This window comes from Ammospiza caudacuta, chromosome 7 (genome assembly GCF_027887145.1).
Source record: "Ammospiza caudacuta isolate bAmmCau1 chromosome 7, bAmmCau1.pri, whole genome shotgun sequence".
In the NCBI taxonomy this organism is placed as follows: domain Eukaryota; kingdom Metazoa; phylum Chordata; class Aves; order Passeriformes; family Passerellidae; genus Ammospiza; species Ammospiza caudacuta.
This window is the reverse complement of record NC_080599.1, coordinates 39,655,263-39,672,760: the sequence shown is the minus strand read 5'-3', so window position 1 is coordinate 39,672,760 and position 17,498 is coordinate 39,655,263. Positions and strand designations below refer to the sequence as shown.

Below are 17,498 nucleotides of genomic sequence, written 5' to 3'. Positions count from 1 at the left end.
GGCAGGGCCGCCCGCAGCCCTCTGCCAATCCCGGCGCTCGCTGCTCCCTCAGACAAAGGCAGCAGCTCTGGCAACTGCGCTCCGCTCCCCCCGCCCCCCGCGCGTGCTCCGCGGCAGCGGCCCCTTGGCGGCCGGCCAGCCAGGGGACATACCACCGCCACTGCGCGCCTCAGCACGGGGGGGACACTGTGAAAAAGCGTCGAGAAAAATGACGAAAGCGAGCCGGATAAAAGCCAGAAAAGGGGGGAAGCAGACTTTTGTTCTATGCTAAGCTTTCTATTCGGGTCTGCCTCGTCAGTGCCAAGAGGCACGTTTCCCCTTTATGTGTTTTTTTTAATCCACCCCTCTCTCCGCCTCGTGGAAGCGCCCGCACACACACACCCCCGTTCACCTCCAAGGGGTTAAAGAGCCGGCGCGAAGCCCCGCCCCCCTGGCGCCGGGGGGGCGTGGCCCGGTCCCCGGCAAGAGGCGGGTGGCGGCGGCCGGGCCCCTCAGAGCCGCTTAAAATGTCACCGAGCGCGGCCGCCCCGAGCCCGGCCCCGCCGCCCGCCGCCACCGCCGCCCGCCGCCCCGCGCCGCCAGCAGGGCACGGCGGGCCCCGCCGCGGGCCGCCCGCCCGCCGCTGAGCCCCGCGCAGCCAGCCCCGCCGGCGCGCTCCGCTCCGCACCGCGGGCACAGCGCCGCCCGCCCCGCTCGGGCTCCGCGCCCGCCCGTATTGTTGCCCGCCGCCGCTGCCTCCTTTCTCGTCCTCCGCCGGCGGAAAGAATTCATCCAGAGACTGAAATCGCCCCTTTTTATCCGCTCTTCCCACCACCCCCCTGTGGGGAGCTTGTTTGGCTGGTGTTTTAAAAATACCCCGAAAACGGCGATTTTTAGAAAGAATTCAGGAAAGTGGCTTTCCTGTGGAAAGGTGTCTTTTTTTAACAAAAAGAAGCACTCTCTATATATATATTATTATATATATTGCTACCTACCTTTAGTTCCTGTAGGGCAGCTGCTGAGGTGACTTGCGTGGAGGCTTTTTTTTTTTTTAAGTTAAATTTTGCGATTTTAAATTTTTTTTTTAGAAGTGTTATTTTACAGCGAGGTGAATTCTTGTCGGCTTTTTTTTTTTTCTTTTTTTTTTTTTCTTTTTTTTAATCCCTCCCATTTTTTCCCACCTCTCGATTAAAAGCCGAGCTATCCAACCTCTTATTTCTAACCCTGCCGGGACTTGGCTGTCGCGATGTACAACACGTTGTGGGATATGGACCGCGATGACACGGACTGGAGGGAAGTGATGATGCCCTATTCCACTGAGCTGATATTTTACATTGAAATGGACCCTCCAGGTAGGGAGCCGGAGCCTGCGAGCTGGCCCCGCACCCCTGGCAGCGGGTCGGGGGCTGCCGTCCATCCCTGCCCTCCCTCCTCCTGCTCATTTTTCCCTTTTAAAATAAAAGGAGAGGGGGAGGGGGATGGTGAAAATTAATATCTGTAGTTAAAGTTTGTGTAAACTTCCCAGGGACTTGAGCTCGCTGTCTCCTGGGCAAAAGTATTTTAATACTGGGGGTTTTTTTCGTGGGGGAGGTGGGAGGAGAAGAGCAATTTATGGTGCCTTTGGGGAGGTGGAAGGAGGCAGGAGGAGGGGAGCTGCTCGCAACCCCTCTCCCGTGTCTCCTTTTTTGAAAACCTTTATTGAAAAGCGTATATTTCGGCTGTATTCGCTCCTAGAGGAGCGCTTTTATTATCCTCTTCACCTGTGTGCCTTTATGTGCCTGTAACACTTTGATGGTGGTGATTTACCCACCTCCATTCAGTTCCAGTTTAATCGCTTTTACAGTCTCCAAGAGCCTTTTCTCGGCAGCTCTCTTCCAGCAGTGACAGATGAGGTGTGTGCTGTCGCTGGGTTTTGGCGATGGGGGGATAATACTTGGGAACGGGCTGGAATCCACCCCTGGAGGCACAGTTACTTTGATAGCACTTAATAACCTTGTTCAAAAGGATTTGATTCACTTTTTCTTCCCTCCCCCCTCCATGGATTGCTAGTGCTGAGAATAGGGAAATGCATTATCCCTTGCTTGCCTGAAGTTTTTAGATGGGGCAGAAAGTTTCTTTTGTGTCTGAAGAGGGAGGGAAGGCTTGTGAGGAGGAGAGGTTGAGTCTTTCTGTGGTAAATGAATTAAAGTAAGCATAAATGGGTACTGGTGAAACTGTATCTATACCTGTGAGAGTCAAACAGGCTGAAGCAGTGAGGTAATTGAAGGGCCTTTATCTTCTCAGGTCTCTGATCTGTACAGCCAGAAGGTACAGTAAAATAGCCACCAAAAGTCTTAACCTGCAGAGAAATTGATAGCAAATAAGTAATTCCAAGTGCTGTCCTTTATGGGGCACGTACTTTCAGAGTGTGCTTTTCAACCTGTGCCTGAATCGTGGCATGTATCTGCAAGTGTGGTTTATTCTCTTTGTTTCAGCACAGTGAGCTGTATTTTTCTCTCTGGAGGTATGTGGTACTTTAATTAAAACAGGAGGAGGTGATCATCCTCAGATTTTTGGATCTCAAGGACCTGTACTTGCTTCTTTTGGTAATTCTGGCACTTTAAAAATTGGACAGATCTCTCATACACACAGCACTGGCCACTACTGATTGAATTCTTGCATAGCTGACACTACCTATTTTTAGATGTTACTCCTGAAAACCTGAAGTTCAGTCAAATCACTTTGCTTCTGTGAATTTCAAAGGATATCTTTCTTGTAAATGCTTTTGATTTTTAACTATTCACGAGGTAAGTATTTGTGTGTGCTTGTATCAAATGAACAAAAACTCAAGTCCCATTGTAGGTGACTTAAAGCAATTAGTGTGGAGCTTTTATTTAAAAAAAAATAATAAAGCCCCTTGAATGGCTTAGTACAAGGAGGCTGCTGAAAGGGGCTGGGCAAAATGAACTGGCTAGAAAACAACTTTCCAGTGTTTCTGCAAGAATTTGGCCATGTGAAATTCTCACAGAGCCTTTCAAAGTTTACATTAAGAAGCAGCTCTTCTATCATTAATAATGCCAATGCTTCCATCACTGGAGCCCTCTTGTCAGGGATCAAGGATCTGCACAGTCCAAACACCCGTTAGCAGAAGGACTTCATGTTACAGGCTGATCCCTGAAGTGTTCAGTAACTTTATCTTTCATATTTTTAAACTAGACGAGGCAGAGCTGGAAATGATGCATGGGATAATCCCCATGTGTTTGTCCTGATTTCGTGGAATTGCAACTTTTAAATTGCAGGGGGAGGGAGGGAGAGTGTGGCAGAGGAGGGTTCTGCTTTCCCCCTCTCCAGAGGCAGGGTGGGAAGGCGTTTTCTGCCCTGGGATGATAGGTCATCCCTAAGGGGAGTGTGGAGGAATTTATTTGGAAGCCTTAAACTCTCGGCGTGCCTTGGGATAAAGTCACCGTCTTTGCACCCGGTAACAACCAGAGCTCCACTTGGCCCGCTTCCAACAAAAATTTGTGAAGGTTTTTCGGCGCAGCGTTCCCGGCGCGGTGGCCGGAGCTCCTGGGAGGATGAGAGGTGGCACGGGGCGCGGGGCACCCCCAGAGTAGCGGTGTGCAGACCCCGGGAGCGGCGGTGTGCAGTATCCCAAGCAGGGTTTTGCGACATCCCCAGAGCAGGGGTGTGCAGCCCCGCTGCCTCGGCAGCCCCCCAGAGCGGCGGTGTGCAGCATCCCGAGCAGTGATGTGCAGCACGCTCAGAGCAGGGGTGTGCAGCACCCTCAGAGCAGGGGTGTGCAGCACCCTCAGAGCAGGGGTGTGCAGCACCCTCAGAGCAGGGGTGTGCAGCACCCTCAGAGCAGGGGTGTACAGCACCCTCAGAGCAGTGGTGTGCAGCACCCTCAGAGCAGGGGTGTACAGCATCCCGAGCAGTGATGTGCAGCACCCTCAGAGCAGGGGTGTACAGCATCCCGAGCAGTGGTGTGCAGCACCCTCAGAGCAGGGGTGTACAGCACCCTCAGAGCAGTGGTGTGCAGCACCCTCAGAGCAGGGGTGTACAGCATCCCGAGCAGTGGTGTGCAGCACCCTCAGAGCAGGGGTGTACAGCATCCCGAGCTGGGGTGTGCAGCCCCGCTGCCTCGGCAGCCCCCCGGGAGCGGCGGTGTTCGGCCCCGCTGCCTCGGCAGCCGGAGCGCTCCTTTGTTCGCACAACTTGAGCCGAGACATCCCCGCTTGTGTTCTGTGCCGCAGCAGCACCGGGCACTGGCGGATCCCGGGAGCAGAGTGTCTGTGCTCACGCATGACTGCCCCTGATTACATTTTACTGCGTCTAAACTTGAGGCAGAAGACAAAAGCAAGGTGAGCATAATGTGCGGTGTCACCCGTAACCTCCGAGCCGAGGGTGGGGATACTGTTTCTCGTTAAAGGTCGGTAGACCTTTAATTTATCTTGGCAGGCCGTCTTAATACCCACCTTAGCCTTGCCCAATAATAATGCAGAAATAAAATCTGGTGATGGCAGGCAGCCTGCAGCGCAGCCGGAGCTTCTGTCAGGCCTCAGTGCACCTGCACCAGCTTATCAGTGTGCTTGTGTTTGCTGTTTGGGCTGTAGGTGTAAATAGATGTTCAGAGCAGTCCTGGAGCCTCTCTGCTACAAGGTTTGCTCTAAAGTTCAGAAATAAAAGTAATAATACCCCTGTCTCACTTTTTTCTCAACACGAGGAGAGGCTGTCCAGTAACAAGGAACTGCAAGCTTTCTGCTAGGCTTTAATCCATCCTAAACGTAGGAGTTGGGATGGTTTTCCCAAACAGAGAGGTGGAACTAGGGATGCAGCTCTGCCAGCCTCACAAAGCAGAATTTAGAGCAGTACAACCAACACAGGCACCACAGTGGTGACAGCCAGAAGGGTGACTCCTGTTACCTCATGCTTTTTCCTCCTGCTTACACTTAATTTTGCATTTATACATGCATCACTGGCATAAGGGAGGATCTCTTTATGGCACATAATACTACATGCAACCAGAAACTTTCAGTATCTAAATACACAAATGGGCCCATCACTTGCATATAGCTAACATAACAGCTTCTCACCTTTCTAATATGGATTAAGTTAGAGTTTTGTGGCTGTAGTAGATCATGTGCTGGCTCTGGCATTAGGAAACTGTCAGGGGTTCACTCATATGTTTGTTGTTGCTGTGGGTCTTGCTATGTGAAAAGACAAGAAAATAGGTTCTGGCTTGAATTTAGTTTACTTGACAACATGGTTCAGGTCTGCAAAATGTTGTTACTGCCAGAAGTTTTAGAACAGAGGATTTCGAATTGACTGCAAAAGTTACCAGAGTATCTAAAGCACAACTACCTATGCATTGCCTCACTTCTACTTAGAAGGGCTAAGTAAAGTCTTTCCCTCTGTAGATCTGGGATGCATTATCAGTTGTGTTGGTGATAAAATGTGTAATCACTGAATACATTTTGTCACAGTTGGATGAAAATCAGTAAGAGTGGTCCGCTGGGATTTCTAATACAGATGTCAGCAAAGATATTTGGCTCAACTACAAATTAGAGGTTAGTTTCCTTTGTGTGGGTTATGAAGAAAACCACAAGTTTAAGGCAGGCTTCCTAACGCAGAATGGGCTCTGCTTATGAACAGATAGTACAATAACTCTTTGACCTAAAGCTATATGGAAGCTACCTGTTTGAACCCTGAATTATGACTAACTACATTTATAATTTGATCCAGCTGTCTTTTTCAAGAACAGCACTTTGCCTTGCCTCATGTGCTGTAACAATGCTGTTGCTACAAAATCTTTCGATATTTAAACAGGGGGAGCAATAATTTGTGGGCTACTTAGTTTAGGCAGCACTGCCAGTGTATGAGTAAGATAAGTATGCCAAGTATTCAAGGGAAAGGCTGTATTTATTCATTATAGTTTCTATTCTCATATATAATTTGACAACCCTTATTTTAGGGGAGCGATACTGTAATTGTAATTCGGAAAACACTGGGTTCTGAGCTCCAGGGCAGTGTTTACTGGGATTCCAGGTGTGGTGTATCATTCTCAGTGTTACAGTGGAAGCTGAATGTGGCTTCTCAAAGTGGGTTTGTGGTACACAGTAGCCAGATGTAGGTGAACACTTCCTGTCTATGCCTGACTAGTTTTCCAGTGGGAGAAAGATGCAAATTTGAATAGCACTGTCAGTGTTGTCCTTCAGCTTATCTGGCTCCAGAAGCTTATCAAAGAAAAGTTCTGTTCTTGCACATCTTAAAAAAAATAGTCCTCCTAGTGCACATATTCAAAACAACAGCACTGTAGCTTCAACTGTCTTTTTTTGCAAATTAAAGTCTTGCAGGAAATTGTATTTCAAAAAAAGTAGATGTTTGGGATTGAGAGTTTCCCTGTTACATAAGGGAAGTTTGTGCAGGCTGATTTGGGGTACAGCAGGGAGTAAATAAGGCCCAGTCACTGTATTGTGCATATCTGGGAAAATTGTTTGGATTGGAGTCTCAGCTTCTATGAGGGCAGTGGTGTGAAATGCTTCTATTCTTTTCTTGTTTCACCTGGAGTTCTCTACTGTCTTTTTTATTTAATGACTTCTGTAACCATTCTTTTATTTCTGATTGCATTTTTAGGCTTGCTTTTGCATTCCTTGCATTTCATTTTCTTTATGATGGCTCTAACTGTTAAAGAATATCACTCATCAGCTTTCAATTAAATACATGACCACAAAAAATAGCATCATTAATAGAAAGTGAAATGCTGTTTTGCTTGAGATGAGAGAGCCTGCCTTAAAAGGCTGACATTTGTGTTTATTACTAAGTTTTCAGTTTATGTAGAAATAGCTGGGGAGGCAGAACTTGCTAAAAGGAGATTTTCAGCTCTGTGTTCTTAAAGCTATAGGTTTATGCAAGCTAAAAGACAAGGGAACATTCTGAGAATAAACTAAGCTCTTCAACATGTGTTTTTGCAGCAAATGTTATTTCTGCAATTGTTGTTACAAACAGTTTTGTGTATTGCATGATTCCTGTACCTGACAGGAGTTAATCACGGTGTTCCTTCTGTCTCGCATGTTTAAAAGGAGAAGACTCTTCCTGGAGTTTTCTGTGGGGCTGTTGCTTTCCCAAGCAGCAGAGCTGTCTGCTGTCTTTGCCATTGCCTGCATGATTATCTTATTCCAGACTGAAGCTGTTTGTGCTTATCTTTGCTCTACAGCTTGGGAAAACAGAGGCAGAGCTGGTCATACACATCTGCACCCAGGACTGAACGCAGTTGGGTGCCTTACATCACCTCATGTTGGTTGTTTAGTGAGTCACTTTTTGGGCAGAGAGCTAGAGAAGAATAAAGAATACTTTTATCAGCATGCCCTGTGTGTTTTAAAGCTTAGGCTTTATTATTGTCAGAAAGACTGTTAACTGTGTTGAAACAGTTTGCTGTAAAACTTCAGTCCCATTAACGCAATAGGTATGTTCTGGCTGGATTTTTTGGAAAACTCATTTTTGTAAAGTAGGTTGCTGAGTAATGCTTAAGGAACAATCTCTGCTCATGTACTAAGTGCCCCTATGGAAATGAGTCAGATTGTCTTTTTTTCTTCTGCTTTTTATCTCATTTCTTCTGACAGGTTAAAGTCTGCACAATAGCTAAGTAAGCAAGAATTCATTTCTCCACATAATATAAACTACAGCAATGAGCTGGTGCCGGGTCCCCAAACAGTGTGAGGGGATGTAACTTCTTTAGAAGATATTTTCATTGTCCTTCATGTTTGCTGTGTCCTCCACTCAACAGACAAAGATTCTGCAATGTTCCAGTGAATATATTCCAGTATCTTAAGTTTTTATAGTTCTGAAGAAAAGTGTCTGTACACAGGGAGCTTTACAAGGATTCATACAGTACAAAAAAAAAAAAAGGCAAAAGTGCAGGTGGTGCCTCTCGTAGCCCTTTCCAAAAAGGACTCCAGCTACCCTGCTGAACACCAACCAGCTGCCTGGTGAATCCTGATGCTGAAGCACAATGGGCTCTGAAGCTTTCCTGTGGCTGAACAGGATCCAGGATCTTCCCTGGCTTTGAGTGCAGCAGCACACTCAAGATGGATGCCTTCCATCCAGAGCACTTTGAAAAAGGAGATGAAATACTTCAGCTGCTTCAGGCTGTGACTGCTTCCAGCATTCACCCAGACTCTTCCAGTTTTTGTGATTTTAGTGGTAGTTCATAGGAATGTTACTTCTAAAAGCAGATATTCCTGAAGATGACAAATAGTTACCTAGAAATGGCTTCAAAAGCATCACATTTCTCTGCATAAAAATTTGTGAGTTTGGAAGAATTATAAAAATACCAATCCACTCCTTAATATTGTTTGTTCCTTTGCTACAGAACTTAACTTTTTGTTTGTTCAGTGTCACTTTGTGACTCTTGTACTTCAGTCAGTTTTCTCCTTCCAAACATAATACTTTCCCTTTATTAATACTGCTTACTCTCTGTTAGTTTCTTCCTCTAACCCTTGAAAGAAGAATACTGGAGCTATTTTTTTAGGTTTTTACCTTCTGCAGCCTCATCCTAACTTTTTCTCTGGAGTTCCTAAAATCTGATGCTGCACACAATCATATTTTCTTTTGGAGGAATTCTTTCCTTCCTTGCATGCCTCCCCTTAAAAACCCAAACAAAACCCCTGAAAGCACAGCTGCTGCAATGGAGTTTAAGAAAAATTGCTGTAATGGGGGGAATTTGTCTCACTGTTGATCTGTGGGGATTTTGAGTGTGAGCAGTAGGGCTTGCACTCAACACCTGTCCCAGGAAAATATCTTAGAGATAAAATGGATGAGAAGTTCATTGACAATATTGAACTTGAACCTGTAAGTTCTGTCTGTTCCAACCTGAATTTGTACATTGCAATTGAATTTCCCAGGCAGTATTTCTGCCCTGTGTTCCAGTACTCCTGCTGCTCTGCCCTGTGCAGTTGTCCTGGGGACATTGTCAGAATTTCCATCGTTGTTCCTCAAGGAACTGCTCCCAAGTGCCCAATTAGAAGTCTTTGGTGGTTTTGGTTTCATTGCCCTGATTCATCTCCTGTTTCCAAGAGTGCTCTTGAAGGATACAAGGCAGTTGAATCAATGAGATGAGTGTTGAAGATCCTTTCAGTTTTGAAGGGTACAGTACAGTCTCACTGATAAGTTTTGGGGCAGTGAGAGAAGTCAAGCTGCTGCTCTGAAATGGGTTTCATGAAAAGACTTTGAAAATCACCATGTACTGAGTAAGGACATCAAATCTGAGCATCAGCAATGGGCAGGCTTGACTCTTCCATGTCTGCTCTGAACCTCCCCTTCTGCTGCAGGCACTGAGTGGGATCCCCCTGTGGATTGGGACTTCTGCCTCAGTGGAGCTTCCTTCAAGATCAAGCTTCTTAAAAAAGATGACTCATGACAAAGTGTACAACAGATTCCCTCTGAATACTTTTTTACCTTCAAATTTCTTCTGGAGTCTTGATTTAGAAATGCACCTTTTGATCTTGATTTAGATGGCTCACTCTTAGCAATTTAGGTGGTGTTGAAATATTTGTGCTTTGATAACTGGAAAATGGTTTGACATAGCACAAGGACAGGTACTGTATGAGGAACAATTTTACATACTGCTCTGAAAGATTGGAGCTAGTGGTAAGCTGAAATAAAATGCTGCTTAGAGCAGCAAGAATCATATGCATTTGCAGCTGTATTATTATTTTTAAATAGCCTCTTGTGCAGCCAACTTCTCAGTAGCACCAGTTATTTCTGTGAACTGGATCCCCTGTGAGGTTTATACCTGACATCTGGATGGATGATTAGTCTTTGAAATACCTGGGGGAAACAGCCCTGAGCTGTTTTCATTTAAATTATTTATTATTTAAAATTAGTTATTATTTTAAAGATATTTTTCTTTTGGCTTTGCTATGTCTCCTAGCCATAGCTGTCACTGCTGAGGCCTGACTTCATTCCCTCTCTTCTACAATGAAAAGCCAGTTCTTCATTCTCAATCACTGTATTTCTTGCCTTATTTTGAGTTTTGTGTTTTCCTTGCTCTTGTAAAAAAATCTGATCTGGCATATTGAGCAAAGAGTGCTTTTAATAGTGTTCTGAAGACTCTGCCTGTGGAGGAGTAGAAAACATTGCTGTGGTGTTTCTTCTGTGAAGGCAGATGAGGAGCTGCTTTACTCAGAAAGCAAAAAGGAAACTCCTTGCTCTTTACGTTTACTTTTGCTGTATAGTCTTCTAGACCTTACATTTGATACTTTAAAGTACAATATTCTTGTTGAATAGCTGAAATTTTCATGGCAATAAAATGTCTGTCATGGACTTTCATCCAGAGTTGGCAAAAGCCCGGGCCTGCTGTTTATATAATAAAATTATTCCTTCCTTGAGCCGGGCATGTGACACTGGGTAGTGATAATCTTTGAGTGATGAAACATGACAAAAGTTCTAAAACCTCTCCAGTTCATTAAGAGTGTGCTAATTATGCCTGGTAGGTGAAAGAGGACTTATGCTTTTTATTCTCCTCATGTTAATTTTGGGACAGTCACCTCAACCCTGTTGATCATGGAACCTCTGACATTGCTGTAGCTCTGCAGCAGTCACACTGGGCTCTGGGTTGGAAGGAAAACAATTTTTCTTTGGGCAATGAAAATAATTGGGAAGCTGAGGGATTTTTGGCTTTGCACCTTCATGCAAAGGCTGGAATGAAGGGGAGGAAGTCAAAGATCCCCATGTCCTTTATCTGACTGTGAACATCTTCCATTTCTTATGTCTGAGCCCATGAAGTAACAGGGCTTGCAAAGTAGTGAGAGATGCTTTTGAAATGCCCAAAAGAATGCTGAATTTGATCCAGCCTCTTCACAGACTGTTGTTGCCCCCTGTTCTGCAGGTGCCCCAGAGCAGATAATATTTTAGCCTGTGCAGTAGCTGTGGATGCTCATGGGGAACAGAGTGCAGCAGAAGCCTGTTGGGTTGTAGGAGGTGAAACAGCGATTGGGAGGTGTGGGAGAGGGCTGGATAGCTGGGGAGTTTTCAAACAAAACAGATCTTTATCAAAAAAGCCAATTAATAAAAACTGAAATATTTCTTAAAGGTGTTGTTTTTTTATGAAAGTTCATAGAAACATAAGCAAAGCTATAATGGGAATGTTTTCATTGGAAGCCTGCCTGGCCTTCTGCCAACTTGTCTGCTGTTTTCTGTAATGAGATATTGAAAGACTTCAATTCTTTGAATATGTCTTACTCCTTGGCATCTGGCCTATTTTGGGGGAGGAGGGTGAAAATGTGAGCATGCCTGAGGTTCTGTGGCCAGCAATAATTCCATCAAGGAGCTTCCTTCCCCATTCCCAGAGCAGCTCTCCGTGCACATTCGGTGCCCTTTGAGGAAGGGCAGCTCCGAAGGGCGTCGGTGCTCAACTCTGTCCAGAGGGGTCTGGCAGGAGAGCTGAGATGTGGAGCTGCCAGGATCATTCACCTGCCAGGGTGGGGAATCAGCTGCTGTCAGCAGGTGTGCACCACCCTCCTCTTTGCCAGCTAGAAAGCCTCTGCACAAGCCTGTGCCTTTTTCACAGGTATCTCTGAGGGGTTCTCATGCAGCAGGGACAAGTGCGGGACTCCTGAGGGAGGGAAAGATTTTGAGACTTTGCCTGAACTGTGTTAGAGAAATTGAGAAGAGTGCTTGAGAAATTGAGTAAGATGGCAGAGAGCAGTTAAAGATTGGGGTGAATTTTTCTTTTCAACAAAGCTAGCCTACATTTTCATTCCAAGTCTTCATCTATGTCTCCAAAGGGAAAGCCCTTCTCTCCTCAAGGACTATGTCATTAAAGTATTAGCTGGCCTAACCACAGATTACTTGCATGTTTCCATAGCAATGACACTTTGTAGAGCTTTATATTACAGTTTGCAGAGTATCTACTGTACATCAGCCTTTTTGAAGCTGAGTAACTGTCTTGGAAATCCTCTGATCTGTTTTCTGCTTGTCACAATGTAGAGAGAGACTAGATTGAGAGCATCAGAAAGAAGGCTAGTAAACAAGCCCATGAAAGTGCTGAGGGACTTAAAATTGACTTTATCAGAGTACTTGGTAGTTGTGATTATTTGTAACAGTAAGGTAGATGTAATGCTGCATCTAAACCTGCAGTGCTCTTAAGTATGTGGTTTGAAGCTCTTGGAAAATACTGGAAGAAATAAGTTGTGGAGCCATTCTTAGACTAAGTGGCATCTGCCTTAAAAGTGAAAATTAGAGTTTAATTAACTGGCAGGTTAATTTTGTATGCAAATAGTGCAACCAGAGAAGAAACAGCCTGCTTGACTGGGTACTGCACAGGATATAGCACTTGGATAACGGAGGCACTCTTCCTGTTTTCCTCCTGAATCAGTGCCACTGAAAACCCTCACACACAGGGCTCGGTGGCTCTTAGATCATGTAAACTTGTAAAAGTTTTTATTCAAAACCTGACTGGGGAATGTGTGTATCTCATTGAAGTCACGGCCTACTCCACTGCAGTTAAATTGAGGACCAATATAGCCCAGGATTTTTTACGAGAGACTTTAAAAGAAACACAGCAGCGTTGGACTGCAGACACTTGCCAGCTTTCCTGCCTGCCTGGGTGTTGGAGGTGCTTTGGATTTCAGAGAGCCAGCTCAATTAAAGTCACAAGTCACCTTTTCAAAAAACAATTCTGCACAGTCAAGAAAGCATCCCAGAGCTACCTCTGGCAGAGCCCAGTCCATGGACTTGTCTCTCCAGGGCCCTGCAGAGTGGCTGTACCTGCTGGAAATGGCACAGCAGCCATCAGGGCCTGACGTCAGCAACATCCGATCCCACGCCCGGCTCACATTGGCTGCCATCCCTCTGCTCCATCACCAGCTCGTTTTTATTTCCCCCTTCTAAGTGACACTAAGCTAGCATTGGGATTTAGCTCAAGCTAGTCTGCCTGGGAAAGCTAGAAAGAGGGAACTAGAGTTGCTGAAGAAATTAAAACCAGACATACCCGTGAATGCATGAGGGAGAGCCAGTCTGCTCTCATTGCCAGGCGGTCACTGAGGGCTGAACCTGATCTTTGGAATGTTCTCATGTGGGAGTGAAGGGTACAACTGAGCTGTCACCTTTTTGGTGTTTGGAAAGAGCTGTGCTCTAAAGCTGTCCTAGAGACATGCTAGGGGCAGGATGCTTGTGTGTCTGGTGCAAAGAGAAGGTTCTTTATTAGAACAGATAGATCTGTTGTGCTGTTAATCACTTGTGATCAGTGTTTATCTCCCAGGAAAAAGGAGGCAAGAAACCATCAGGATCATTCACTTTAATCAGAGCTGGTTTTGAGATAAAGTAAAATTGTGCCTGTGGCTAGATCAGAATTGGACTCAGTGACACGGAAAGAAACACGGCTGCTCTTGAAAGCATTTCTGTTGACTTCAAGACAGTCTTATCTTACTTTATTCTAGGGTTTTAGATCTCTAATATTCATTGACTAAGGTATATAAAACTGAATTCTTTTGAATTTAAAATCAAAATCTGTGGACTCTTTGAGGCTCTCTGCAGCTTCTCACAGAAACAGCACAGGATTTCTCCTAGCAGGGTTGTTAGTACCATCTAGGTACTAAGCAAAAACTTCTTTAGGATGCCTCTCCTAGCAATGCTGGTTGGCCAGCATTATGAGAGCAGCAGTGTGGTGGATGCTGCTCTGTTGCAGTAGACTTGCCATGCCATTACAAAATATTCCCCTTTGTCATCACAGGGCTGGGCTGTGAGGCTTTTAAACCACCTTTGTGAGTGTTCTCCATTTGTACAGACTAAAGTCTATGGGCTGAAAGGGTAGCCAAGAAATGCTGAAATGGATGGGCATGGGATAAAGCAAGAGCAAGGGCCTGGTTCTGCATCCAGTACAGGGGAAAATCTATTGTGATTCAAAGAGCTCAAAGCATTGAAAGTAAAGAATTAGATACATAGCTCTCTGGAAACAGGATCCACCCTTGCAAATAGTTTTGTATTTTTGAAATGTGCAAGCTATTAAAAAGCATTTTTCAAATGTCTATTGTGTAAAGGACTGACTTCCATGAGTCAGGTTTTACAGGAACTGGTCCAAGCCTTGTTCTTTTCCCTGAAAGAATTTCCTTCCAGTTTTCTCATGAAGAATGAAGTTCTGTAGACAACGTTCTGAGAGTGAGAACTGATATCTGCCTATAAAGGGAAAGGAGAAACTCCCACCTGTAGTAGGGACACTTGGTGTAATGTCCAGTGCTCTGAGTCCAAACTCCCATTCCTTACCTTTCTGGTCTTTGTTAGTTTGCTTTTCTGCACCCAGTGCTTTGGAGTGAGCCCTAACAAAGCTGCCAAATAATCCCACAGTGTATAAAGGAGCAAAACTTAATCTTACAAGGAGGGCTAGAGAAGTATATAAGTATTCTAGAGAGTACTTGAAAACCCCTTCTGGAAAGCCCCTACTACCAGTGTAAAACAGGCTTTTTACACTGTAAAATACCTTGAAGTTGTTGATATGTCCAGGCCTTAATTTGAAAGTCCCTTTGAAATAATTGCAGGTGCTGGTGCACTTTTCTAAGAACTCTCTGCACTCTTGTGTGTTTTTTATGTAAAACCTAATCTAGTTTTTGATGACTCAGAGCCTAACAAAAGATTCTGGAGTGAGTCTACAGGTTTTCTGACCTCAGATTTTCTGTAACACTGATGAGACTCAGAACTGCTGTAGCTGTCCTGTCCCAGATGTGATACTGGGAGCAGGGAGGACCTGATGACATTTCCTAATTCAGGAACTTTGAAAGGGGGAGATGGAACAGCACAGAGAATTGATTCCACAGGCTTAGCCTGGATGTGTTCCTCTGACCCTGGATGGGGCTGGGAGCTTCAAGCAAAGTAGGGTTGGAGCCATGTCTTACTCTCAATGGTGCTTTGTGCAAATACTTGTGCACTACACAAACAACTGTAGTAGTTAAGCTAGGAATAACTGAAGCTTCCTAACCAGGAAGCTGCTACACTGAATCTGAAGGTTTTCACCTTCCTTTTACAACAAGACCTGTTATTGCCTCACTAGATGTGTGCACACCTGAAAGTTCCCAGCTCACCCCATAAAAAGAACCTGTATGCTGGGGTTTAATACTCAGTCCCGCAGAATGAATGCTGCTATCTGAATCAGGTGTTTGGTCAGCAACCCCAGGGTGCAAACGTCTGGGTCAAGGTTCAGATTTAGTTTAGATTGGCTCAATTAAAGCATCTACTGGTTTGTCAGAGAACAGTGAAGTTACTGTGTTGGATATTCAGCATGAAATGGTATTTGGAGCTGCAGCTGGGAGCCTGTTTTCTCTTCTTTCATGTGGGAGGTGTGGCTCGGAGGTGAGCAGCTGCATGGTGCCAAGTAGCACACCTCTCAGTGCTGAGCCATTCTGTGCTCAAGCTGGAGATCAAAATCTTCTTTCTGCTGCCTTTGTGTTCCTGTGTATACCTAGGGATTGTGCATCTGAAAGATGGCTGTTGTCACTGTGTCACTGCTCGCTGGTGCTTGTGTAATCTGATGGCGAGGGCACAGGGCTGCAAGCAGATGTTCAGGGTCTGACTTAGAAACCTGCTAGCAGCAAATCAATGTGTGTAGCTGCTTTCTTACTCTGAATGAGAATGTGACCTGTCCCTCTGTAAAACACTCATGAAATGCCTTAAAAATGCACTTTTTCAGTGGCAATGTTCCTGATGAAACGTCCAGTCTTTGTAAAACAGGGGAGAGTATTCAGGACAGCTTTCCAAAAGAAAATGTATAACACATTTCTGCTCACAGACCAGTCTCTCCCAGTACATGAACATGCCTGTGGCTGCTGAATTAACTGATTCAGGGTTTACAGTCAGGTTCATGATAAAGTTGTTTGAGCAAGAACTGGCCAAACAGAAACAGCTTTGGTATCTTGTATGCCCTTACATTTGTAACCTATTTTGAGAATGGAAGTAAAAGCCTGTTTGCCATGAATTCAGATAGGGGAATTCTGGGCAGGCATGCACCAGCCCTGCAGGTGTGCAGTTCTGCCTGTCTGTTGGGCATCTGTAGCATCCCCTTTCCTGTGCTAAACACTTCAGCTTGCACTTAGCAAAGCAGTGCAGGCACTCTAACAGTTCCCTATCTTCCCCTGTCCCCTTCCCTTATCACCTCATGTCACAGTCTTTGCTCCAAACAGAAGCCTAAATGACAAACCCAAGGTAAAACATGAACCTTGGGTGTGTGATGGACACAGCCCTGCCCAGCCACCACTGCTCTCTAGCAGTGTTTTTCCCTCTGAAGAGTTCACTGTTTGCTCTTGTGGGCTGGCTTCAGGGCTGCTGATGCCTGAGCAACTGGAGTTTTTCCATGGTGGTGCCCAGTGCTCTCCAGGCTGTGGCTTTCAAACACAATACACCTTTGTCATTTGTTTGGAGCTTTAGGCGGCACCTGCCCTTGTAGTCGTGCCTGCACCAGTCTTCTTTTAACAAAAACTCACATTTCCTCATACTCCTTGCTTTTCCCCTCCCTCAAGCGTTTGATACTAAAAAATCTCAGATCACACTGGAACAGTTGACTTCAGACTTCCTTTAAGATTACAAGTTCCCTTTGGTTTGAGAGAGCTTGAAAGCTGAGTTCAAGATGCACATTTTCTCTTGTTTTATTTTTTTTTCTGTAGTATTTCAATAACAGTTTAGTGATTATTTTCTCCTGTTTACCTTCTGTCATTCTGTTTTTCTTTTTCAGCTCTTCCTCCAAAGCCCCCCAAACCAATGACTCCAGTCAATACAAATGGAATAAAGGACAATACCAGTTTCTCTCTGCAGGAAGCAGAGTGGTACTGGGGGGACATCTCAAGGTAAGCAATCTTGCTAGAACATATTAATTAAAAGGTATTAATATATATTGTTAAAAGTAGGATAAGCCTGCTAGAATTCAAGAGAAAAAGAGCATACCTATTTCAGGCAGCATTTTACTGGAAGGGAATGCTTTAGGACCATGCTTGACAAAGCACCTAAGTGAAAGTATTCAGCTGGATTCAAGATATTTAAATTGTGGCTCTTCTGGTGCAGATATTGTCAGTCTTGATGACAGTAATTTTTGAGTTTCTATGCTTCTGAATCTGATATTTAAAGAAGTGTTGTAAGCATGCAATCCTGCAATGCATGCAATTCAGCAAAATTTCAGTATAAAAATAATACTTCAGGACAACAGGAGTTGCATTCTTATTTTTGGTTTCTTTAACGTTTGTTTAAAATTTCAGCTGTATTAATTTCTATTACATGGTGATATGAAAAATAGCTCTTACAAATGCTAACCATCATCCCAGCTATACTGAGCAGATGATAGAGACACATACCAAACAAATTAGGTTTTGCCTCTTAAGAAAACCCTTTTTTATGCACTTGAGAGAATACATTGCTTGGGCTAGGTTCAGAAAATGAAAGACCTGTTTTTATATACTTAATTGCATAAAAGGACTGAAATGTTCAGTCATCTCCTACCCTCTTAAGGCACTTCTGAAGAGTCTAGAATTTGGAGCTGTAAGAGGGCAGGCGAGTGTGCTGGGAGT

At 44.7% G+C, this 17,498-nt stretch overlaps 1 protein-coding gene across 2 annotated transcripts in view; it reads left to right on the top strand.

Moving 5' to 3' along the window:
* Nucleotides 1–17,498, top strand: part of PIK3R3 (phosphoinositide-3-kinase regulatory subunit 3) — a 76,943-nt gene that overhangs the window by 43,279 nt on the left and 16,166 nt on the right. The window contains exons 1-2 of one of the 2 annotated variants that reach the window (XM_058809027.1): nucleotides 1,190–1,331; nucleotides 16,673–16,784. In XM_058809027.1, the coding sequence (XP_058665010.1) occupies nucleotides 1,226–1,331; nucleotides 16,673–16,784 (218 nt within the window). In that variant the 5' untranslated portion in view covers nucleotides 1,190–1,225. Of the gene's footprint in view, nucleotides 1–1,189; nucleotides 1,332–16,672; nucleotides 16,785–17,498 lie in introns of those variants that run through there. The other variant, XM_058809026.1, reaches the window with a different exon arrangement.